The following is a 26,827-nucleotide window of genomic DNA, read 5'->3' on the forward strand; positions in this document are numbered from 1 at the left end:
AAGCAATACATAAGAACTAACTATATTTATGTCTTGTTGAGTAGTTTAAAATGAGTATTTAAATATTTGTAATTTTATCTAGAACTTAATTTTTGCATACTTATCTATTTTTTAAAATGGAATATTAAACACCAACACAAATTATATCATCTAGTTCTTCTTTTAATTCTTAATTATTTTGTGTGTGTGTATCCATAACATGTATATTTTTGGTAATCCCGTCCAGAAGAAGGTCATGATTGTCGGACAGACAATGCTTTCAGAAAAGATTTTGGCCCCAAAACTCCATTTTTTGTTCAAACTTGATCAAAACTCTATGTAAAAATCCAAAACAACCGTAATTGAGTATGATTAGAGGGCTAGGGTTATCTCCCTCACTTCCAAGAGTTTCTAGCATTAAAGATTTGAAAAATGGTGAAAAGTGATGGTGGAAGGTGGTGCCAATAGAAGAACTCTAGTGATGGGAGTTGGTGGTAGTTTATTACTGAAGAACTGTAGCAATGGATGTTGGTGATGGTTTATTATTCCTTCTTGCTCCTTATCCTCCTCCTTTTTTTTAACAATTGTTTATTCTCATAAGTGTTCACTCTTTCACTTACACAAAAATGCTATCTCTATGTTTCTCACAAAATACTACTCTACACACACTCTTATCAAACCTATCTCCGTTTTTCTCTACATGATACTCTCTCACACTTGGCTGAATTGTGACTAAAAATCAGGGGTTGTATAAGTGGTGGGGTAATGATTTATACAGAGAATGAGAGGGTGGTGGCAATACATGATGGCGGATGGGACATACGTCAATTTTGGTGTATGAAGGAGGAATGATTATTAGGTGCTCCAAGGGTATTCTCCACTATATATTTGTATGAGAGCAACACATTTAATTGTGGATTTCACACAAATAGATGGTGGAGAAGGGCTGTACGAGGATGTTGGAGTGTGGATTTGGAATATAGGCCAGGTCAATGGCTAAAAACTATTTAGAATTGTGTCAATACCAGACTAGGTTAAACTAGGTCCAATTAGAGCATCCACAATGTAATAATCAAAATCAAAAGATTGCTACAGTTAGCAATGTGTGCTTAAAAATATGCTCACATTGTAATAATCAAAATTAGCAACCTCCTAACCAATAATCAAATTTGAACATTTGAATAATAAAAAAATAACAATGTGGGACTTCACATTGCTAACTTTAGCATCCCTCTAAATAAATAATCAAAAGCTGACGTGGCAAGTTTTGATTATTACATTGCAGATGCTCTTAGGGTGGGTTCTTGTAAACTTATACACTTTGTTTGGTCCTCCTCTCAGAAATAATCTCTCCTAAAATTTTGACTGTTTCGTTATTCCGTATTTTTTGTCTTTAATGATTTCTTGTCAAATTTTTACTTATTTTTTACCTTTTGAATGTACATAGCGTACCTCTATTTAAAAAGTAAAAGAGTTTGTAAAAATGTTAAATTTTTTTACTAAAGACGAAAAAATACACAAACCTATAGAACTTTTTTATCTTAAAACTGCAAACCAAACACAATGATAATTTTTTTATTCGTTTTGTGTTTTTTATTTTATTTTTATTAGATTTGCATTATATTTTTTGGATAATTATCCGTCTCGAAAAGAGGAGTCTTACAAGTAAAAATTATGACCAAAATAAAAAAATCCACTAAAGGCGAAAAAAATATTAAACAACTATCTTTTTGTTAAAATGTCATCTTATATGAACTTTTTTTTAAATCGGTTCATATTTATATATATTATATATATTTTTAGATTCGTCTCGACGAGACGAATGGTTAACTCTAAAAATTATGACGAAAAGCTAAACAAAAAGTAATGAAAAGTAAAAATTGAATACACATTTTTGCTAATAAGTTTACAAGAACACATCCTAAATTAAGTTAGGGGCAAGTAAGTAATTACATGAATACACATTTTTTTACCTAATTAAAATGCATAGGTAAAAATAGAAATGTAATTTTACTAATCTTTAAAAATTAGGAATGTTACATCTAAACAATTCTCGGTGCAAAATGTAATTTTACTAATTTTGGAAAACACCAATAGACATTTACTAAACTTATTTCTACAAGTTATAGTGCTTGTACAACAATTAATTTTGTATTATCATATCATGGCCCCATTCACAAGGTTCTAAAACAAAGTCGATAAAAGGTAAATCGTTCCATTCATTAAACCTGTTAATTTACTCTATTTTAGGGGACTTATGGAGGGGTATTTGTGCTTACAAGAATCGAATTTTGTCCATGTGCACGCGTGTAACGCCCTGAGTAGACCACTGGCCCAGTTTCCTGATTTTGATCCATAAGCCACACCACATGGCCCAAAAGCTTAAGCACAAGGTACTAGTAGTAGCCCACAAGATTTGTTATATGCCCAAGATCATCCATGTAGATTTCCGATGTGGGAAGGGGTGTTACAATCTCTCCAACTTTATAGCCTCGCGCCCTCGCGAGGGGTTGAACACTATAATCACCAATACAAATCAAACCAACAACCAAATCAAACCAAACTCCAAGGCCCACGACCATAGCAACATGGTATTTTGACAACCAATCCATCCCCAGAATAACATCAAAATCATGCATCTCCAATGAAATTAGGTTTATTGGTAAAATCCTACCATCTATCTCTACATTACAAGACTTAGACATCTCACACAACATCACTATTTTTCCTACTGGAGTAGTCACCATAACACACACATCTAATGCCTCAACAATAATAGGTAACTGATACAAATATCTAGGAGTAGCAAAGGAATGAGTAGAACCAGAATCAAACAAGACTCGAGTTGGTACATTCGAAATAGAAAGAGTACATTGCACCACAGATGGCGCATCCTTAGCCTGCTACTGAGTCAATGCATACACACGTCCCTCTGTCACATTTCTCTATCCTTGACCCCCATTTCGAGTGTAAACACCCCAATCTGGGCTTTCAGATTAATTTACTTACGGTATTTGATTTCCCGATGATGAAACGAATCAAGAATACCCTGGGAATGTCGAGTGTTTGAGCTTTGAGTGTTTGAAAAACCCTTGAACCTAACCTGGCCTAAACCACTTCAAAAAAACCAAAAACCCTACTGATGCGCGCCAGGGCGCAACCATCGCGCGCCGGGGCACACCATCGCGCGATAGAGCGCCAGGGCGCACCATCGCACGCCAGACTCACTCCATCGCGCAACAGAGCGCCAGGGTGCACCATCGCGCGACAGACTGACTCCATCGCACAACAGAGTGCCAGGGCGCACCATCGCGCGACAGACTGACTCCGTCGCGCGACGGACCAATCTCCCACCAACCTTTCTGAAGGAGGACAGTTGGCCACCAATGCAACCTCAGCCAGGCCTCGTGGACTAGCTGAACTCCTCTGTTTCCAACCAGATTCACCTCCATCTCCCCCTATATATACCCCCCCATGGTTATTCTTTCAAAGGGTTACCAAATTTTAAGCCCAAAGAAGGATTACACTCACAATCCTCCATTTTCACACTTCAACCTTCCAAGAACAAAGCTTGTTCTTTGCTTCTACCACTCAAACTCCTCAATCAAGCCTTCAAACATCAAAGTTCAAACACCTTTCAAACTCAAAATCGAAGGTATAGCTTACCTTTGTTCAATTTTCTGTTCTGATCCCTGAGGGGGGCTGACAGGGCCAAGGTTGGTAATCAATACCAGTTCTGGTCCTAAAGCTGGCAAGGTTTCAAAAACTGTCATGGTAGGAACCAGCGCGTGATGGTCCCACTCTCTCGCGCGACACTCTGGTGCTGCATGCGATGGACCGCGTGGGGATTGGTGTCCTACTGTTTCATGCTTTATTTTGTATATAGATCACTGTTAAGCATGTTAAAAACCAGTTTACTGCTTTCCTTTGTTAGAAATTGCTAGCCGTAGTTCAATTTGCATGTCTTCTGTTTTGGAGTACCCCTGGGATCATTCTGGACCTGTCCCAGAACCCAAAAATGTGTAAACCAAATACTGGTCCGTGCCAGGGTGCATCCTCGCGCGCCAGACTGGCTCCATTGCGCGATAGTGCGCCAGGGCGCATCCTCGCGCGCCAGACTGGCTCCATCGCGCGATAGTATGCCTCTGACCAGTGAGTGGCCTTACACGGGTAGCTTAATTTTAGGTCATTATTTTGTCCCCACACTGTTTATGGGGTGTTTTATTAATTTGTAGGGCTTTACAACCTTTAAACTGTATATTATGCTGCCTATAAACTGCGTGGTTTGTCCTGGGTGTGCACTGGTCCTTCTAGAGCCCAAATGGTTTGAGAATAAGAGCTGTGGGTTTGAGCTCACCGGCGCGCACGTGTCTTGGAGTTGTGCGCGCAGGAGTAAACAGCATGCAGTGACTCGTTCAGTGCATGCTGGTTTCTTCCTACGCACGTCACTCCAAAACAGGGGCCTCCCAGTTTGTTTAAACTCCCACAACAGTCTGTTCTCATCCTATACTAACTGCTCATCCATGCATGCTATCTATCACATCCTGTAAACATGTTACAGTTTTAATCTCCGATTAACTGTTCCCCTGCCCAAATTGGCTAAAAAATTGATTAATCAAACAGAATCGCAAACAAACATTTTTGCAAATGCCTAAGTAGAGACTGATCTCCGGATTGGGCTAGAGGGGTGCCATAAAACCCTTCCCCTCTCGTAACCTGGCTCCCGAACTCAGATATGGTTATGACGGACTAGTTCCTTAACTTTTTCAAATCAATCAGCGCGGCAAGTGCTTCGAAATACGGTTCCTTGGGTGTCGGACCTTCAAACCCGAGTGGCGACTCTGTATTTTGCGAGCGCTTGCTTCCCCGCTCGCGCTCCCTCGACCTGGGCCCTTGCATTTTGGAATCCGGAAATTTCAAGGGCACGCATGCCCACATCGAGCTTACTGCCTGTGATTCCCCTGATTATTAAACCGTCGCTGCTGATTATGCCCACTTCATGTTCGGGATGATTTAACCTATGATGAGCAACCTGTTGAGATTCTTGGTACAAAGGAGAAAATGCTTCGCAACAAAACGATTCTACTGGTCAAAGTTTTGTGGCGCAACCATGTAGTTGAGGAATTCACTTGGGAGCGTGATGAGGAGATGCGCGATAAGTACCCACATTTGTATAAATGAGATTAGTATGCAATTTCGAGAACGAAATTTATTTTAAGGGGGGAGGATGTTACGGTCTAGCATTTTTCATTTATTTAATTAGTTATATTAATTGGTGTTATGATTGGGTCCTAATTAATTATTCTGCGAGCGCTATGAATATTGATGTCATGATTGTAATATTTGGGGCATGAGATTGATTTTGGATAAAATGGTGGTACCGGATGGTAATTTTATAAATTGTGTTACGTTCTATACAAATTTAATTAACTAATTAGCTATAATATAGGGAGTAGTGGGTAGTTTTATAAAGTTAGGAGATATTTTCACGGTGTGGGGTTTTATTTGGGCAGAGCGTTTGAGGAAAGAAGTTGAGAGAACTTTGGGTGAGAGAAAGAGAGAGAACAGAAGTAGCCGGAGGTTGTGAGGTACCGGTGTGACAGTCGAACTCCTTTTCCCGATCTTGCTCTCGGCTTTGTACGGTACGTAATCTTGTCTTTAATATTTCCATTACTTTCCACTGCCGTTTGGAGGAGAGAAGCAGTTTGTTGGGTTGCACAAACTCTTTGTGGTATTAGAATTAATTGGGTTTGATATGGATGGAGTGAGTTGGTGGGTGAGAGTGTGTGTTGTGTGTGCGGCAACGGGTTAATATTATAATGGACATTGTGTGTGGTGCTTATCACTGTTGTCATGGTATGGGAATTGCTAGTGTTAGGAGTACTTCTGTGGAATGATTTTAATAATTGATGGTGGCAGTAGACTTAGATAGTTTTGGTTTTGTACAAGTTTCACTAGAAGTTATTTTCTTTTAATGCTATTAGACAGTGGTTTGTTCTCGTGGTGGGAGGCATGGAGTTTGGTTTTAGTGGTGGTGATTACAGAGGGTAGTAGTTAGGATTAGACTAAGTTTTATTTTGATAGGAAGTGGTATTTTGTATCTCCAAAGTCTAGATTTGCGTAGTTAGTCATTTCGTGCTTTGTTATTTTGTTTAGGTTAGCATCTTTTTGCTCGTTCAATTGCATTACTTTTGGACTCATGTGAGTAGTTAAGTATGTTACGTATTTTTGAAAAATCCATGTGTCCCTTAAAAATATTTCCTTCACAAATTTATACGAATGTTATTCGGAGACTCAAAACTGTTTATAAGTTGTTCTATAAATTGGCATGCGATGAATTTTCTGAGATCAATTGTTAATATTCTTTTGGTGAGAACTTGGTGGATATTAATAGGAACATTCATTTCGAAAGTCCAGGAAAATTATTCATTCTCGTGTTGGTGACCCTGACCATTGGGGAAAAGACCGTGTTAGGTCGGTGACCGTAATGCTCAACGGCTTTCTTTCGCTGAATCGTCTTAGGAAAAAGTACCACGGGCTGCCAATCCTGGTGACTCTAAGTTCGATATTGAATCCAATTTTGATGAGATTTATTTTGGCCATGGTACTGTTTGATTGTAGTTTCTCATTGTTGATGGAGTTATTGTTGTGATCACCACTAAGAATGTTCATTGGTTAAATGCTTTATTGATTAACTTATTATTCTGCTGGATACCTCGTTTGCCAAATTATGATTTAATGGTAAATTATTTTAAGTCCCTCTTTCAACTTTATTTATTATACATACTTGCTATTCACTGAGCTCGTCAACTGACGGATTTATTCCAACTTCTCTTTTAGGCAAGTTGAGGAGTTAGGTAAGGACTTTGGCGGCACCTTGGAGATTCTTTTGGTTGACCTCCTTAGGGTGTCTCATCTTAGTTTTCTTTTAATAAATCGCTTCCGCATTTGAAACAATTGTGAGATAACGACTTCTCTTTATTATTGTTGGATCTCTGTATATTGATTGAATTATGGGATGGTTGTGCCCCATACTTTTTGTTGAACTTAATTGGTTGGAGTTATTCTTAATAAAAAAATGGTTGACCGTTTATTAGTTCATTGCCTTGGTTTTCAATCAAATTTCTTTTTAGGCTGCATATTCTATGAGTTTCAGTCTTGTGGTTCATGGCCGGTAACTTCCCATTTTGGAGTGTGACAATCTATATAATAAAACAGAGCTGTGTTTGAATCCAAAAGACAACCAACGCTCCAGATTTATCTCTTCCTTCTGCATAAATCTCTACCCTCCATTCTACAGAATGGCATGTCCGTAAATTGATAACTTTTTTTGACCATTTTCTAATCACACATTCCCCTTCTATTTTGGAAGAGTCCTGCTACCGGTACAGATTTTTGTGCACAGATTTCGTTGTGGGGCCCACTACGGGTCCCACACAAATCATCCAAGCCGTTCATTAAATGTAAAACATTTTTTCAAGGGTCCCTATAAAAAATAAGCTCAATCCATTACCTATAGGTGCTTCATCCAACCATCTAACTTTTCATTCAGATTTTCGGATAATGAAAAGTTATACGATTGGATCGAGCATCTATAGGTATCGGATTGAGATTATTTTTTACGGGGACCCTTGAAAAAATATTTTACATTTAATGAACGGCTCGGATGATTTTTGTGGGACCCGTGGTGGGCCCCACAGCAAAATCTGTGCACAATCTGTGCACAGATTGTATGTGTGTAGCATTTCTGATTTTGGAAATCTAATTTCCATTTCCAGACCCCTCTCCCTCTCTCTCTCTCTGGGACGATTTGATTTCCAAACCCTCTCTCTCTCCGAATACGGCCTTCCTCCGCCTCCTCTCATCACGCAGGTATCGCCAATCCCTAACGACCCATTCTATACACCATAACTTGCGTTTGATCTTGAACATGATGTTGCCATTGACGTCGGTGACGCCGAAGTTGAGGATCCGTTTCCTCACGATTGTTAGATCGACGGAGTAAGGAGCGCAGAACTGTGGGCTTACGATTGCCACTGGGTTACCTAACGGCGGCCTGTACCTTGACCGTGGCATTGATTTCAGGTAGGATTGGGATTTTTGTTGGGATGATCACAGGACGGGGTCTCTGTTCCATTGAGAGCGTTAATATAGACAGAAATGATCACAGGACAATCTGACTGCTATTTGGAAACGAAGTGTTACGGGTTATTATACCTTCTTCTTTTTTTGTGCAATGTTGATTATACCTTCTTCTTTTTTGGGGCAATGTTGATTCATGCCCTGTACGTTGTATAATATAGATTTTTCCAGTTCTTTGATTCATGCCCTGTTCACATGTTTAGTTGCAGTATAGAATAGGACCAACTTGCACATGCATTGCGTGTACCCAATTTGTAATCGGTATGTTCAGGTGGTAGTACGTCTTCGGTCAAACCGGAAGTTCCTTATTTTAATGCATCCAAGGTGTTTGTAAAAATGCCTCATACAAATAGAATTGCTCTGTCATAATTCATTAGCTTCAACTACTATGCCTTCTGCAACGTGGGTCAGTTGAATGGCATAGTGTTCCTTGAGCTCCTTAATATTCAAAGAAATAATGCTTCAGTACATTACGAGACCAATTAAGTTGTTGCCATTCGTCTACGCCAAGCCAATTGAAGCTTTTCTATTCCATCGGTTCACACAAGCAGAGTATAAATAGCCATAAGTGACTCTATTTTTTCCGTTTTAATGCGGTGGTCTGCCCCGTATTAATAGTATAAAGAGCCACTATTTCAATATTTTCTTTCCAATCTTGGTTTGTGATTTTTTTTTTCTTTTTGCATTAGGCAATGAACAGCAAAGGAAAGCCAACACGTGTTAGCAATGGAGAAAAAGAAGAACAGGTATCACCCTTTGATGTATCTTCTATCTTCTATCTTTATAGTCAATTAGCTTAACGACATTCTAATTTCTCAAATTTGTTTATACACGTATTTTAGGAACAAACCGGTAAAGATATATCAAAAGGAATACTAGCGCAACGTGCTCGACGAGAACGAGAACGTATTTTTAAGCAAACCACTGAAAGGCGATCGGAACAACACTCGCCGATAAATACAAGTGTAAGACTCTTATTAATCAAAATCGTGTTTGATTATCTACATTTTCTACCCATGTTTTTTTTAATGTAATTCTTTATCAATTGTTGACTTTGTACGTAAAGATTCAACCTCTCCGAGACGGGAATATTAGAGCCGATGGGCGAGACCACCATGCCGTACATGTTCCCGAGGTAAGTCTCCATATAATTGTGGAGTTTCTTGCAAACCTAATTAGTACCCGTAATGCAATTTATGTATTTCTTGCATTTGTTTTTAGTTTGTCTGAAATTCTGATGAGTTTCTTAACGACATCCCCTTTTCCTGGGAAAAGAAGATGTTACCATGACAAAGTAGAAGTGTTTGAGGCAGCAAGTGATTGTACTGCTACTATGACCTGGAAGAGGCCTCTATAGGTTACGTTTTTTATTCTTTTGGGAGCAAAATGTTTAGGTAGAAGTTACTATCAATTGAGATTCCTGTCTATCCCATTTCCACAATCAGTTGTGTCTAACAAACTGGTATTTGGATGCTATCCAAAGAAGTGCGCTTTGGATTCTATTGTTTCAGTGATTTGTTTTTCTTTTGAATTGAAATTATTTTGAAGATAATTTCGGGCTCCGATTCGTTCCTTAGCCATGATTTATCCGAAGTTCAACAAAATGGAAAAGACATTCCCCATGTATTTTCATTCCCTTAGCATAGAGGTTGCCTTTAACTTTTACCTTACACGCCAATTATGTTAGTGTCTCACCATTTTTTCCCAAGCTAACTACCACCATTAAATTTTTGCCCCCCATTCTAAAGTTGAAATTTCTGCCTCCCATTCTAATGTTTACATCCTACATGTGGGTCAGAGATGGCCTTTTTTCCTTTAGAGGGTCCTTGGATTAAAGTAAATTGTGTCTTCTTTGTATTCTATATATTGCTTCATTGCTTTCCTAATTTTGGCTTTACTGCCTTCTTTGCTTCACTCAATTTTCAACGCAGCCGTCACAATTACACAAATACGCATTTTAGCTAAAACTGCAGCAATGCTGTGGTTTTGAAAAGAGAATTAGTTAAGGAAATGGTAGTTCCATGTTAGTTGCTCAGAAGTTTGAGTTAAACTGCTTTATTTGATTTGGAACTCCATTATTGAGGAACTCAGAATTTCAGTAAGATTGGTATGCTTTAATTGATGGTAGTAATCTTGAGGGTGGTAATTTCAGTAAGATTGGTAGTTTGTTAATTGGTATGCTTTAAAATGCCTCAACTAGGTTTCACCATTTTTGGTGTACTGTGACTACTGTCTCACCATTTTTTCCCATGCTAAATGCCACTCGAAAACCAATTCCTATTAGAAATTAAAAAAATGCAACAAGTAATCTTGGCATCTTCACTTCACTGCGATGTCGAGTTTTCTCAGCTTTTGAGTAGATAACCTTGGGTTTTTTTATTTCAAATGGAAGAATCGTTAATGGGTCTCTTTTTTTCCTGGTAGAAGGTCCGAATGTGATTACTAAGAAAAAAGAGTAAAAGTATGAAATAGACAAAAAAAAAAGTATGCGATACTTAAATCCTTTTTTTTGTTCTTCCTTCCTAGATATCTATATACTTTAATCCTTTTTTTTTTTAATATAAGTTACTGTAAGTTCAAACTGTAGTCTTCGGGCAAAAGTTTTCAACCAGTGAAGAAGCAAACCGGATGTAGGTTTGGTTTTTTTAATTTTTGTTTCGTGATTGTTGGGATGTGGTTAGTGGCGAAAGTTGTGATGGCAATGCAAATTTAGTTCCATGACATGAGCGTCAAAACTATTTTTCAATAATGCAGTTTTTGTGGTTTTTATGGATGAGAAATGTTAAAAGCTGAAAACTATGACCACATTTAGATATGCATATCAGATATGTGGTTCATGTATTGTAATTGGTTCTCCTTCATTCATTTTGTGATAGATTTGTAGATGGATGATTTCTACATTGAACCCATTTTATCTTTTTCGTGCAGGGAGCGACTTTTTACACACATCTACCCCATCCTCCACTCGCACCACCGCTCACCTTGCCCTTGCTCAAAGACAAAGAACCTCCCCTCGCAGCCGTTGACCACCGGCATCATCCCATCACCATCATGGAGTGATTCGGCCCCTCTTCTTTTCTGTCCTCCATCTCCTCTAGCGAAATCACGGCAACGATAACAACCAAGGGTAAAAACGCGTACTCATTCAGTACCTTTCTTATTCTTTTGGTCAATCCTTAACTTAGGGGTTTCTAACATGATTTTTTATCTTCATAAGTAGAATCCGTGTTTTTGTTAAACTTTGCATTCATGGTGTACAGATGAAAACTGAATAATTAAGATAAGGCCCGTTCCTTCTTTTAATTTTTTTTTATTCTTTACGTGGCTTTTAGTTCACTGTCAAAGGACATGAACAATTAACAAAAAGAATTATGGGCCTTCCGAAATTTATTTGGTTTGTTATTGGCTTTTATTAAGGAGTTTACTGATCGTTTCTCTGCTTTATTTAATCCTTTTTGAATACCTTACCTTCCAGCATTAGTATCAAGTGTGGCATGCATAATGGCCTTTGTAATGACCATTGGGTTGAATAATTGTGTGAATTGAAGCGGCTATTTATTTCTCAATGTGCCCATATGAGAAAACTTGAAATGGACGAAGAAATAGAATAAATCATTTCTCAAGTTCTTAATGTGTCAAATTTCATTTGGGCAAAATTTTGATTTGGTTTTAATTGTTTCAGGTGTGAATAAATCCTTTCTCAAGTTTTGAACTTAATTGCGCAATGTAGTTCAATGTTTGTTATTTTGCAGATGTGGAGATATGGAAGGTTTCGAATGGGGAAGGCATGTATGGGTATATTGGTGACGAGGCTGCCCTTTTTGATGGCACTTAAAAAATGCTTTTTGAAAAACTGGTGATTCTACGTTCCAATAATAGCATATTGTGGTTCAACATGAAATTGAGTGCTTGCAATGCTCCAAGGGTAATCAAGAAGCTGCTGACTTAGGTGGTGTGCTGACTTAGGTGGTGTGCTTAATGGATGACAAAGGAGCATGGATTTCAGGAGTGCATCCTCAGACAAGGAGAGATTGAGATGGATTTGCTGCAAGTAGTGAATCTGACCAAAGAAAATCCAGCTCCTCATCGCCCTCATAGGAATCTGATTGAGGATTGTCAGATTTGTAGTGAGAGCTTATGAATCACACTCCACAAGAGGGGAACAAATTAAGTGACTGATGTTCTGGATTATATTGGCGAGACTCAAGTGGTGGTGTTAATATGAAACACCCAATTGTGATTTCCAAAAGGGAAATCTTTTTGTAGCTAACATTGTAGCGGCTGAATGTGAGAGGCAATGCGGCCTTTTTGCGGTTCCTATCATTTGTGTTGGTTTATTTGTCAACATACCAAAAAATAATAGACTTGGTCATGTCCCCTTTGAAGTGTAAGCTAAAATGGGCATGTGTTTTTTTTAGTTTTATTGTGTGTAATTAGTTACTTCTTGCTATGGTCATTGGCATCAAAATGGGAAGGAGAATGGTTAATAGAACATGTTTGTCATTGGTGGTTCTTTTTTAATAGGTAATGTTATGATTTTTAACGTCATGCAGTCTCAAGGGAGAGTCCGGTGGAATCAAGTGTGGTACTTTTTCCTCTCATGGTACATAATTTGAATAGATGGACCCCTATTTGAAGTTTATTTAAGAAAGTGACTTATGGGAGATTTTGTCTTTATCGGTGGGGTGGTAAATTCTGGAAAAACGGCAATTCAATTTTGTTTTTTCCAAAATGTGTTGCGCTGTGCTTAAAATTGGCAATTCGATTTAGTTTTTTTCAAAACGTGTTGCGCCGTGCCTTCAGGCACGGCCATTTGCTAGTGTTAGTATAAGGGAAAGACACTAATTACACCTCACTCCACTTGCAAATAAAAAAGATAAATCAGTAACAATATACAATTGTTTACGCAACTTGTTTGGGGACAATTTTTTTAAAACTTTTTTCTTGGACTCATATCTTGCAAGCATTCACCCAAGCGACATATGAGCAATTAAGTAGTTTAAAATTCAGTATCCGAACTTTTGTAGTTTACAAATTAGTATATTAGTTTTTTGTATCTTTGTTTTTTTTTTTCTTTCTAAAAGATGGAATATTAAACACTACTATAGAATGTATCATCTGTTTCTTATTTCAACATTTCAATTTGAGGTAATTTCCAATATATATATATACACACACATATTTTATTTATTTATGCGTCTCTAAAATATATATTTTCTCAGTATTTGTAAAACATACATAAAAAAGAGGAGAGTTAATAAAAAATATCACATGAAAGAGAGAAACAATGCAAAAGAGAGAAACAATGCAGGGTCTTCTAATTTAAAAAGGAAACAACAAAGCTATATCAGGGCTCAATCTAGAACCAAATATAAGTAATTATTTTTAAATCAGTACTTTTTTTTATAATTTTTAAGCTAAAAAATAATGAGTTTATTGAAATCTAAAAATATGCAATATAAATCTTGTTTGATCATCTTTTAAACGATGCAAAAAAAATTTAAAAATTATTTTCTTAAACTCATTATTTTTAAGCTTGTAAATTAAAAATAAGTACTTACTATTTAATTAAGAAAGTTTCTGAAACGGTCTCTTAATAGGAAAATGATTTTCGCATTTCTTTTCTTATCATTATTCACATTCAAATACTAAACTATCCTCACATCTGCATACACTTTTTACGTATATGAAGGGTTATTTGTAACTTTTACTTCTTAATTCACTTTTACATATGGAATATTATTTGATACCAATGATGCTACAACTCACACAAATATTTATAAATATATATACACTCACAAATGAGGTTATACAATTATTTTATTTGATACTACTTTTACTCGAAGAAGTACAAATAAGATGAAAGACGGTGTTAACATAATTTTCATACTAGTATATAAAATTCAATAATGCTACGGACATACCTAAGAGTCACTCCCCGATCACTCTCTCTTACATATTTGTGGGGCTCATTCCATAATTAAATGTGTGGAGCTAGAACATATGTGAGAGATGAGTAATCCGGGAGCGATTGGTAAGAGTCTACGTATAATGCTATGGACACGCCTAACAGTCGCTCTCCGATTACTCTCTCTTACATATCTGTGAGGTTCATTCTATAATTAAATGTGTGGAGCTGAAATATATATGAGAGATGAGTAATCGGAGAGTTATCGGTAAGAGCCTACGTATCATTGTTGATAAAATTTTTGAGTTTCATGCCTTTCAAAAAAACTAATTTTGAGTTTCATTTTCATTTGAATTAAGAAAATCGATACTCCTACCAGATTTCCAAGTCCCACCTAGAAAAACAATTTAACATTAAAATAAATAAACACCGAATAAGTACTATCCCAAACCTCGGCTCCCAACCCCATCCGTGGTTAGGTGTGTCGTATCGATATATATATATAGAGAGAGAGACAGAGAAGCCAGAAAGCCCAACTCTCTCTCTTCTCTGTATACATACACTCGTACGTATATCACACCGGCGATCGAATCCGCCACCACCGCGCCGCCGCCGTCGATTCCTTCTCTATCCTCGCGATTCGAAACACTCAACTTTCTCTCACTACAATAAAACTTCCCCTCATCTGTCCATTCAAAAGTAAGTCTCTCTCTCTCTCTCTCTCTCTCTCTCTCTCTCTCTAAACAACACGCATGTCAATCGTATTACCGTAGAACAACAGCAGATGCGTTGATGGGGAACAAGAAGCGAAACCTCACAACTACTCGTTCCAAAACGACGCCGTCGGGTGCGCCTCCCTCCTCATCCGATGGCGCCGTCCCGAGCTCACTGGATAACAACACCACCGAGCAAAACCTAAATCCGAACAACAATAATTACTCGTTAATCGAGAGTAAGATGGAAGCGCTCGTCGAGCCGGACGCTTCGTCTTACTCCGGAATCAAGCTCGAATGCGAGCGAGCCCTAACGGCGCTCCGCCGCGGGAACCACACCAAAGCCCTAAGGCTCATGAGGGACATGTGCGCCAAACACGAGACCTCAGCCCACTCGGCCTTGATTCATCGTGTCCAGGGGACTGTCTGCGTCAAGGTCGCCTCGATTATCGATGACCTGAACGCGAAGCAGCGGCATTTGAAGAATGCCGTCGAGTCTGCTAGGAAAGCAGTCGCCTTATCCCCCACCTCCGTTGAGTTCTCCCATTTTTACGCAAATTTGTTGTATGAGGCCGCGAATGAGGGGAAAGAGTACGAGGAGGTAGTGCAGGAGTGTGAAAGGGCATTGGCAATTGAGAATCCGGTTGATCCGGCTAAGGAGAGTTTGCAGGATGAGAGCCAGCAGAAGATATCGACCGCGGATGCGAGGATTGGGCATGTGCAGAGCGAGCTTCGATCCCTAATTCAAAAATCGAACATAGCGTCGATTTCGTCTTGGATGAAGAATCTTGGGAACGGGGAGGAGAAGTTTAGGTTGATTCCTATTAGGAGGGTTTCAGAGGATCCGATGGAATTAAGATTGGTGCCACAAACAAGGCGACCGAATGAGATCAAGAAGGCGACTAAGACTCCTGAAGAGAGAAGGAAGGAGATTGAAGTACGGGTGGCTGCTGCGAGGCTGCTGCAGCAAAAGTCAGAGTCGCCACAAGCACCGAACGATGATAGCAGCAATGTAGACTCCTCGTCTGGGTCTGGTCAGAGAGGCGAGAGGCGGAAGTCTGGAAGTACGAGGAAGAATGCATCTTCCGCGGAGAAAAGGGACTGGGTAAAGTCATATTGGAATTCAACGAGTTTGGATAGGAAGAAAGACTTGCTGAGGATTTTGATTTCAGAACTTAAGGCCCATTTTAGTTCGCTGAAGGATACGTCAGCAAATGATGTCCTAGCTGAGGCTATATCATTTGCAGAAGCAAATAGGACTTGGAAGTTCTGGATGTGCTGCCGCTGCAGCGAGAGGTTTTCTGACTCTGAATCCCACATGCAGCATGTTTTGCAGGAGCACATGGGGAATCTCTTGCCCAAAATGCAGTCTATTTTGCCCCAAAATGTCGAGAATGAATGGATTGAGATGCTTCTTAACTGTTCTTGGAAACCACTAGATGTCAATGCTGCTGTTAAAATGCTGGAAACCCAATTGAAATCCCAAGGCTCTGAGCTTCTCAGTGAATCTTACCCAAGAAGCAATATGGAAGAGTTCAAAGACTGCATGGCTGATGATTTTTGTTCAGAAGATGCATGGAATTTGCCCTCTGAAAGGGTGAAATTTGGGGATGATTGTAATGGGGATACTGTGGATTGCAAAAGCTATGACAAAGTTTGTGACGTTAGATGGCATGATTTTGATAGGAATCAGGGTGATAAGTCGTATTTCCTGCCTGAAAGCTGGCCATTGTCGGATGACACTGAGCGTGCAAAGCTTCTTGAGAAAATTCATGCTATATTCCAGGTGCTCATTAGTCATAAATACCTTGCTGCAAGTCATGTCCATAAGGTTATACAATATACTGTTGATGAGCTACAGGGTCTTGCTTGTGGTTCGCAGCTTCTCAACTACAGTGTTGATCAAACACCCATGTGCATCTGCTTTCTGGGAGCTTCTGAGCTAAAGAAAGTCCTGAAATATCTGCAGGAGTTATCTCATTCTTGTGGCATTGGTAGATATTCTGAGAAGAGCAGTGTTATTGATGATTCAAACACTGGCGCTCAGGGGGCTGAAATCACTGAGAAGATAGTTCTAAGTGAAGATGCATTGTATCTCCTTTTTGATGAGCATTTCTTGCCTGGCAAGCTTATTTCACTAACTGAACCTGATGCCACCGCGGATGATGCAGCTGGACCAACCTCCTCTAGTACGGGATATGGAAATCGGGTTCTATTCGATGCTGATGCTTTGTTGTCATGGATGTTCACTGGCCCCACGAACGGAGAACAATTGGCATTGTGGATGCGGACGAGAGAAGAGAAAGCACAGCAGGGGATGGATATTCTCCAAACACTTGAGAAGGAATTTTACCACCTACAGACCATGCATGAGAGAAAATGTGAGCATTTGAGTTATGAGGAAGCCGTCCAAGCAGTGGAGGATCTTTGTCTTGAAGAAGGAAAGAAAAGGGAGCATGGAACAGAATTTGTCCGTCGTAGTTACCAGTCTGTTTTAAGAAAACGGCGAGAGGAGCTTATTGAAAATGACAGTGATGTTATGTTTATTAGCAGTAGGTTTGAATTGGATGCCCTATCAAATATTCTGAAAGAAGCAGAAAATCTGAATGTCAATCAGTTTGGGTTTGAGGAAACTTATAGCAGTGCGACGTCTCATCTTTGTGACTTGGAATCTGGTGAAGATGATGATTGGAGAACGAAGGACTATCTGCATCAAGTGGACTCTTGTATTGAAGTTGCCATCCAGAGGCAAAAAGAGCAGTTGGCCACAGAGGTTGGTTATGATTAGTGCAAGAGGTTTTTTTCGCCCTATAGTTACAAAAGAAAGTTAAAAACTATGTGAGGCCTCCTTACTGCACCATCTCACTTTTTCTGCCCTGCAGCTCAGCAAACTTGATGCGAGAATGATGCGAAATCTTAGTGGAATGCAGCAATTGGAAATTAAGCTTGAACACATATCTGCCCATGATTATCGATCAGTACTATTACCTCTTGTGAAGTCATTTGTGCGGGTCCGTATTAAACTTGTATTCCTTTGTATATTTGTGGCAGTTTAATTGCTCATTATTTCATGATAAATACGTTACAGACTTGACTTTGTGTTTCTGTGTAAATCTCTCCTTTCCAGGCACGCTTGGAGGATCTGGCTGAAAAAGATGCTACTGAGAAATCTGATGCTGTAAGAGAAGCATTTTTAGCAGAACTTGCACTTGACTCTAGAAAGGGCAATGGGGGAGGAAGTGATAATTCGAAACATGCGCATGAGAAGACGAAGGAGAAGAAGAAGAACAAGGAGCACAAAAAAACAAAGGATTCAAAGGTTAGACTTTGCTGTCGGGCTATTTGTTTCTTCGTCTTCATCTTCCTTTGCTGGTGTTTGGTTTTGCTTCCATGGGTTGATACAGAAATGCAGGCTTTAGGGCTAATAATTTTTTAGTTTTTGCAGGCTATTGGTGCTGATGAGCTTATGCTTCTCCATGAAACTGCAGAACAAGTGTACGTCTTTTGTACTCCCATAATGATCATAACATTCTGTTTTTCCAAGGCATCCTTTTGGCGTTTGATAAACTATAATGTGGACAATTGGTGTTGTTCATATGTAATGTCCCTTAAATGTCTGTATGCTGCAGCTCCTCTCCAGTTCTATCTGATGGAGATCATCCAGATTCTGAAAATGTTGTATCTGTATACGGTGATGCCTTACAACAAGAGGAAGAGGAATTGAGACGTAGGATTGAGCTCGAAGCTGAGGAAAGAAAGCTTGAAGAAACTCTGGAGTATCAGAGACGAATTGAAGAGGAAGCTAAACAGAAGCACCTTGCGGAACAGCATAAGAGAACTCCAAGAACAATTCCTGAGAAGCACAGCGATGATGATGAAGATGTACACAAGCAATTAGAGTACTGTAAGCAGGTGAACATTCTTCTGTTAAGGTCCTCTCTAGTTGGAATCGTGTACAAGCTAATCTTCCCTATTTGTTATATGTTTTCTCTGCATAATTTGATTGAATAAACTAGCCTGTTTAGTGGTTAGTATCTTAAGGTAAACGCCTGCAGCTTAATTTATGGTAATGATAATTCCATTTAGATACCTTTTAGATATCATGGAGAACTCTCTGTACTTGCAATTTTCTAGGAACCCTTGGCCCAGCAAAATGGATTTCCAAATGGTTTAGAAGGTGTACCTGTGGCTGCAGTCACTTCTGATAGAGCTGCACAAAGGACTGGTAGTACCGTCACTTTCCATGATCTGAAAGTTAACCAAGGTTCGCAATTGTATTGGAAGGCTTCAGAGTTGGATGGGAAAAATATTTTATGGGGTTCTTTATCATTCCTTTTCTTGGTGCAGGTTTAGTTAATGGAACAATTCCAGAGGATGGTGTTTTGTCTGGCGAGCGGCGGACAGGAAGGAAAAGTAGACGTCAGAAGAGTTCTGCCAAGTTAGTCAACACTAACTCTCAGTTTGTGTCTTCTGAGAAGGAGAATATTGACAATGGACAAGTTAGAGTGAAGGACGGTCTGCATGGTGACAGCTGTAAGTTTTACTTTGATTTTGGCGGGAGAACCAATCTTGTTTTTTTATGGTTCTCCTTAATCAATTTAAAGCTTGTCGGCGGCAGTTGGTGTTGCTCATATGTGACCTTCTATGTAGATTTTGATCTATGGTTGTCTAACAGAGTTCAGGGTGCACTCTCAAGGAGTGCTTAATGTAACGACCTGGATCCTCAAGTACCACTTAAATCATCTTATTCCAAAAGAATTATATTTACAACCGAGGTTAAAATGAATAAAACAACTAGGTGGACTAAACTCGAAACGCCCATCTCGAGCTGCCGCCCTCGCATCCCCAACCCACCTGCAACATAAACCCCCAGGAAGTATACAATACGACAAGAATAGATATGCTCAACAATAAACGAGACCAACCAATTATAGGAGTCAAACAACAATCCACATAATACGACCTTATATCAGGTCCTCCTCAGTATATGACCAGTGACCGGCCTCACCTAGCCTACTCTTTGGCTTCTCGGGCTATTAGCACGGTAGGCAAATTCACTCAGTCACATACTAAACAGTTCCACGGCACCCATCACATTACACGACTCCAGCAAAGAATTCAAAGAGTTCAATGAATTGCACAGCTTATTCAAAAGGAATGCGAAACAGGACCAAAGGAAAATACTCCGGAGATTTAGAGCGTATTATATACTTCCTGGCCTGGGTACCTTAATTTTAAGACTGTGACCGTAGAGAGTGTTCATGCTATAGCCAAACACCACACCTTCGAATTTCCCATCTGATATAGACCCATCACTTTATTCATATGAACATGAACCAGTATAATCTTCCCCACTGCTTCACGGCTCCCTCTCTCTAAAGCCCTTTGTATTTATTTTGTTTTGTTTCTCGTTTAAACTTGACTGATCTATATAAAATCAAAGACCAGGTGTGCAAGCACATGACTTCTCTTACTGGAACTTGAAACATGCTCTATAAAGATGACTAATCAACACATATACACGTGTCCACTTTACCATTTTGTTTTATTATCAAAGTCTATATTTACCTTAAGAATTCAACATATGAAATCATTCCTCACATGCACACATGCACGTGTACTCTTTGTCCGTATAGTAAGAATTAATATATCAAATATGACATCTAAAAATACTGGAAAAATACATGTCGGGATATTACACTTACCCTGTTCATCAGCATCAAATAAGCAGCAGACGAGTCAAACACTTGTTGTTTAGATTTGGTTCTATGGTTGCTAGAAGAGTTCAGGGCGCACTCTCAGAAGTGCTTACCCTTTAAATTAGTGTCAAATAAACGGCAGAAGGGTTCTCCAAATAAAAAGAAAAAAACAACAGCAGCAGATGAGTCAAACATTTATTGCTCTACCAATCTTTAGTTTTTGGTATCAAGGATGAAAAGAAAATTGTATATAACATCAGGTGCGCGTGGTCAATGTGGAGAGATTGATGATAACTCCACTAGTTCCATTCTTAGAGAGTTAAGAGTCTTATAATTCACATAGCCAGGTGCGCGTGGTCAATTTGTAATTCTTGTTTGGAAGGACCACTGATGATTTTGCTTATATCAATCGTTTCCTATCCCTTTGAGTGAATCAGAACGGAAGTTTAGTTTGACCTAATATGTTCACATAATCACATGATGTGCCTCAATTAATCTTTTTGGAGTATGGAACCTATCAAGGCTTACTTTTCTTAATTATTTTGTTCTTATGTGGTAGGCAATGGAACAAAGACTTTAAGGCAACTACATGCAGAAGAGGATGATGAGGAAAGGTTCCAAGCTGAACTCAAAAAAGCTGTACGCCAAAGCCTTGGTAAATACTGCCATCTATTAATGTCTACGTCAGTGTAGTATGATTTTGTAGATTTTCTGTAGTCAGATGTGGCGGAAACCTGTAGATCTCCAATAAACCCCCATCTGTTTCCTTGGTATTTTAATGCGTGGGCACCTATTACTACTATCTTGTTTCCAACTTGTTATGGATGGTATCGGGAGGCTGGAGCCTCTAATTTTGTTCTGCATATTTCTGGGGCCACGTTTATTTGCTTCTTTTGTAATCGCAAATAGGGAACTCCTGTCAACAGAGGTTCATTTTTTAGGTGACTGTGCCCTGGGGCCACATTTATTTGCTTCTTTTGTAATCGCAAATAGGGAACTCCTGTCAACAGAGGTTGATTTTTTAGGCGACTGTGCAGTCACCTACCATATTTACCTCCATCATTTGTGAAGAAGAAAGAGGTGAAGAAACTACTAGTGATTGTCTCTTAGATTCGGTCCATCATCCGTCGAATGTGTCAGAGATCATATTTGTGGGGAGAGGCTTCGGAACTCACAGCTTATTGAAATTGACTTTTAGGAACCTTTTTTAAGTTTACCATTCTAGTTAGATATCTGGGTTCACCCATATCTTTTTAAGTTTACCACTCTAGTTAGATATCTGGGTTCATCCATATCTTTGATTTTGTTCTACTTGCTTTGCAATCATCAATTCTGCTGCTTTCTTGGCTATATTGAAGTTTTCAAGCTGATAAGTTGCTTTTATTTGTGCAAGCTTTTGCACTAATGTCTTGTTTATGTTTATAAAATTCCTAATCCACTTTCCCATCTGAAAGGGAAGGATGACACTGTGGAAACTTAAACCTATGGATTATGCGGTTTGCTATCAAAGTTTTTGCCTGCGTGATAATGGAATAGTTCTGCATTGAACAACAATTAATTGCTTTGAGCATACTAGGGACAGGATATTCTGTTTTGGTCAACGGGAAAGCCATTGTCCCACCCTTTCTTTCCTACTGCAGGCAGTTTCCCGGGTAGTGTTTTAGGGCTTAGCAAAGGGTTTCTTAAACGTCAAAGTGGGTGTTCTTGATTATTATTGGCTTTAGATGGGGCACTTTATCTCTTAGTTGCTTTGGTCTAGTAACTGCTTTATTTTTGTGGAGTTGTCCATTAAGGTTTTTCCTCTGGATTTTTCCTTTACCATAATATGCTTTGTAATATTCAAAACACTGTTATTGAAATTTGTTTCCACATGCTGCTTCCCACTTTGAGATCTCCAGTCAGCATACCACCACCAATTAATCATCCTTGAGTTAGTTTCTCAGTATGGCTATATGCGTGCATGCCAAGTAATTTAGTCACTTTGATGCAAGTTGCACAAACTGATCCACATGTGAGGAGGGATGTGACTATTCAAAGGATTTTTTTGGAGCTCTCGAGCTGAAAAATCCATGCTTAGGATCAGACAACTCATGTTTATTGGAGCAAAGCATTGTTTCAGTGAATTGGGACACTTAGCAGACAGACGGGTGTAAACAATCTTGTGTGGTAAAAAATGAATTTGATGACAGATGGATGACTCATGGTAGTTGATTGAACTGTGAAACCACTAGCTATGTGTTTAAGGCTGAGCAAGAGAAAAGTTGGCCAATATGTATTGACTTTACTGAGCATGCCTAGAGCCCGCAAGGGTGGGGTGAATGGCAAATGCCCTGTGATATGCATGCTACTATGGTGTCTTATGCAAAATTTCTTAAATCCTCTTTCCAATGGGGTTGTTTCCTGTCTGATTGATAAATAAAAGACAATGTTGCTACATCTGGATATGCCCCCATTGAGGTAGAGATATCCATGATATGAAACTGGATGCTCTAGAAACTCTTGCAGTTGGGCTATCTATCTAATTGACTTATTTCAGGACACATACATTAGTAAACATGTGGCTGTAGTTTGGTTTACAAAGATTTGTCTTTCTCTCCGTGGTAGGAAAGAGCACGAGCAAATAATCTGGGTGTACATTGATTTATCTCTGCTGTAGCTGCCCTTTGTTCCTTAAGTTACTAACAGTAGTCTTCCGTTGTCTTGTTGCACAGACACATTTCAGGCACAGCAAAGGGTGCCCTTGATCTCAAGTTCAAGGACATCACAAAGGACATATTCTGAAGTGGATGGCCCAGATGTTTTAGTTAATGAAATCACAACTGAAATCTTGAACGGAGCTGATGGATATGGCACTGGCCTGAAGAATGAAGTTGGTGAATACAATTGTTTTCTAAATGTTATCATACAGGTTGGTTTTGGAAAATAATTTTTTTCTCACACATGTCTTCTCTGGACTAAGATTGATATTTGGGTGTCAAATTTCAGTCGTTGTGGCACTTAAGACGGTTTCGAGATGAATTCTTGAGGAGATCAACATCAGATCATGTCCATGTTGGAGATCCTTGTGTTACCTGTGCACTTTATGATATTTTTGCTGCCCTGAGCATGGCATTTACAGACATGCGAAGAGAACCAGTGGCCCCTACTTCTCTGAGGATTGCTCTGAGCAATTTGTACCCAGATAGTAATTTCTTTCAGGAGGTAACACAACTTTTTTACCTTGTACCTCTTTTTGGTCGTGACTAATGCTGCAAAGTTTCATACTATATTCATGTGCATATAAATCGTGCATTGCGATGCAGTTTATTGCTATGGAAAGTTCTAACAACATGGCTTCAACTTGCAGGCTCAGATGAATGATGCTTCTGAAGTGTTGGGAGTAATATTTGATTGCCTCCATCGTTCATTTACCTCCGGTTTGGAGGTTTCTGATACTGAGTCAGTAGAAAGCAATTGCAAAGGCTCTTGGGATTGTGCAAACACTGCTTGTATTGCACACTCTCTTTTTGGAATGGATGTTTTTGAAAGGATGAATTGTTACAACTGTGGTTTGGAGTCCAGACACCTGAAGTACACTTCTTTCTTTCACAACATTAATGCTAGTGCCCTCCGAACAATGAAGGCATGTCTTATTGAAGGGCTCTTTTATGCGATTTCTCATTTTGCTTTGGTGAAGTGATTTAGAACATTAAGTTTTGTCTTGGGATGCATTCATGTCAATTGATTTAAATGTTCTTTATGTATTCTTCAGGTAATGTGTGCAGAAAACTCATTCGATGAGCTTCTAAACCTTGTAGAGATGAATCACCAGCTAGCTTGTGACCCAGAGGCTGGTGGCTGTGGGAAGCTTAACTATATCCATCATATTCTTTCGTCTCCGCCACATGTTTTTGCAACAGGTGGCTGCGAAGTTTTTAGAGAGATTTGTCACTCTGTTAATATAAAGTAGTGCATGTTGTAAAAGTTCTACAAGTACTTATGGTCCCTATCTTGCAGTCCTGGGCTGGCAGAATACGTGTGAGAGTGCTGAGGACATATCAGCAACATTGGCATCTCTAGCCACGGAAATTGATATTGGCGTCCTTTATCGTGGACTTGATCCAAAGAATAGACATTGCTTGGTCTCAGTGGTATGCATTTCTACAATGAAACTTAATACACGAGTTTCCAATTTGTACCTGATATTCAAGTTTTTTCCGTGATTGAATTTAAGAAAAAGAAAGATGTGGGGTTTATAATTCCTTAACAGAAAGGGGAAGTTTCCCAAGTCAACATAGGTAGGACATGTTCATAGCGTATCCCTCTAGAGTTTCCTATTCAAACTAAGAACGTAAAAACACGGATGTGTTTTGGTGATGGAGAAATTAGTTGATAAAGGAGAGATGCTTCTGTACTGGTTCTGCTTGTGTAAAAAGCAATAGAAATAGCACCTACCACCTTCTGCGCTGATTCTGTGGGTAAATGCTCGGGTATTTTGGGAAATTGTGTTTGTCCTTCAATGTAAATTGGGTTTTTTCAAGTTAGGTTTATGGAAACACTTGAGGGGATAGGGTGTGGTTGCATGGTTTTGAGAGCTGCGCTGCCTAGCGTCACGTGGTGCATTTGGGAGGAAAGGATCGGTGCAACTGGAATATATTATGCCTTCTTGTTTTGTCCAGATATTAGCTGGATTGTTAATCTTTAAATAATTTACTGAGTGGTGTCTGATACTGGTTACACCTCTGTCTAACTGTCTTCGTACTTTTATTGGTACTCTTAGGTTTGCTATTATGGGCAACATTATCATTGCTTTGCTTACAGTCACGAGAATGAGCAGTGGGTGATGTATGATGACAAAACTGTAAAGGTACAATTTCACTTCACCGGCTAGTTATTGCATTGTATACGTTCATTTTTTTCATCCTGGTACAAACATCCGTTTACTGATTCATACACTGAGAAGCGCACACACAGACACAGGACACGGGCACCGTGTAATATGGTCATGCGGACACTTTATTTTATGTAAGTTAGGATATGGACATGTTGGGAACATGATGAATATGTAGGTATATCTCATGGATTCATATAACGATCTAATTATTTCTGTCAAATTCCGACAAAATACATACAGAGGATATCAAACCTAAGAAGATAGTAATCAACAGTCTCTAATTAAGTATTCATGAATAAGCATCCATGATAATTTTGATTCTAACCCAACTTTATAAATGGCATCATGGCCTAATGGGTCCATAAAGTGTTCCCAGCATGCCCTAACCTGTCCTAGTATAGCCTAGTATGGTCAATGTCTTCATGAAATAAGCGTCCATGATAATTTTGTTTCTAGCCCAACTTTAGAAATGGCATCATGGCCTCTTATTGGTGGGTCCATAAAGTGTTCCTGGCGTGCCGTAATGTGTCCTAGTATAGCCTAGTCTGAAAACATAGAATAAAAAATCAGACACATGTTTGAGCGTGTCAGAAATGTCCTTGGCGGGTTGTGTCAGTGTTGGGCGCAGATATGTGAGGTCGCTAGAAGTATCCGTGCATTGTAGATTAAGGACAATTTTCTATTTTAGTTTGACACATTTTATATCCAGGTAATTGGTGGCTGGGATGATGTTCTTTCCATGTGTGAGAGAGGACATCTGCAACCTCAGGTTCTCTTATTTGAAGCTGTAAACTAGAATTATGTGTATTCATCACATTTTTGGGTGCATTTCGAGCTTTGAGCATAGTCTCAGCATTCTTTATCACTCAACGGATGACTTGCTGCCTGCGCCATACCGTTCTGCAAGTAAGGTCGGTATACAGTTTTGAAATTAACTGAACATGGTGATACATATAAACCTGGAGTTTTATCATAGAGGTTTAGCAGGAGCAACTGGTGTTTTCAGAGGGAGAAAATGTTGAAAAAAAGTTTTGTTTGAGAATGAAGAACCCGGGTGATTGAAGAGCCAAAAATGTAGAATATTTTTGTTTTGGGTGCTGTTTACCTCCAAATACTATATCAGTGTCCGTCCATGGAATTTTCTTGCCATTTCTCAGATATTTCAAATAAGGTGGTTTGGTTGAAGAGCGGTAACCACCAGATAACTTAGCCATAAAAGCAAAGCACCGGAGCATCTGATGCCGACTTTTCTCTACTGGGAGTATGCAGTAGGTGTACACAAGCAATACTAGCTATTTTTAGAAGTCTGGTAGTTTGTTTTTGCAATGTAAAGAGGGTTTGTATAGATTGCGTCATGGCCCCTTTGTTCGCCGTACTGGAACTTCTTGTATTGCTTCTCTCTCTCTCTCTCTCTCTCTCTCTCTCTCTCTTATGAGTAGGTTTTGTTGTTAGGACTCCTGGTATGCCAAGGTAATGCTAATGGAAGAAATGAATTTTTGGCTCTTTATTCTTT

General features: G+C 39.1%; 1 protein-coding gene across 4 annotated transcripts; it reads left to right on the top strand.

The window, feature by feature from the left end:
- Positions 1-14,491: 14,491 nt before the first annotated feature.
- On the top strand, positions 14,492-26,821 carry LOC131336478 (uncharacterized). 4 transcript variants are annotated; one of them, XR_009202843.1, is made up of 16 exons: positions 14,492-17,515; positions 17,625-17,753; positions 17,870-18,061; positions 18,179-18,237; positions 18,372-18,654; positions 18,877-19,006; positions 19,090-19,275; positions 21,001-21,096; positions 23,153-23,349; positions 23,427-23,642; positions 23,788-24,063; positions 24,193-24,340; positions 24,438-24,571; positions 25,201-25,287; positions 26,024-26,225; positions 26,472-26,821. XR_009202843.1 is itself a non-coding variant. In XM_058372338.1 (15 exons), the coding sequence occupies exons 1-15, from the start codon at positions 14,822-14,824 to the stop codon at positions 26,108-26,110; spliced, it is 4,914 nt and encodes a 1,637-aa protein (XP_058228321.1). In that variant the 5' UTR covers positions 14,492-14,821; the 3' UTR covers positions 26,111-26,821. The 4 variants fall into 4 exon arrangements, 2 of the variants coding, with proteins under 2 accessions (XP_058228321.1, XP_058228322.1); XR_009202844.1 differs by having other exon boundaries at positions 18,188-18,237; XM_058372338.1 differs by having other exon boundaries at positions 26,024-26,821.
- The last annotated feature ends 6 nt before the right edge of the window (positions 26,822-26,827 follow it).

This window comes from Rhododendron vialii, chromosome 8a (genome assembly GCF_030253575.1).
Source record: "Rhododendron vialii isolate Sample 1 chromosome 8a, ASM3025357v1".
Taxonomy (NCBI): Eukaryota; Viridiplantae; Streptophyta; class Magnoliopsida; order Ericales; family Ericaceae; genus Rhododendron; species Rhododendron vialii.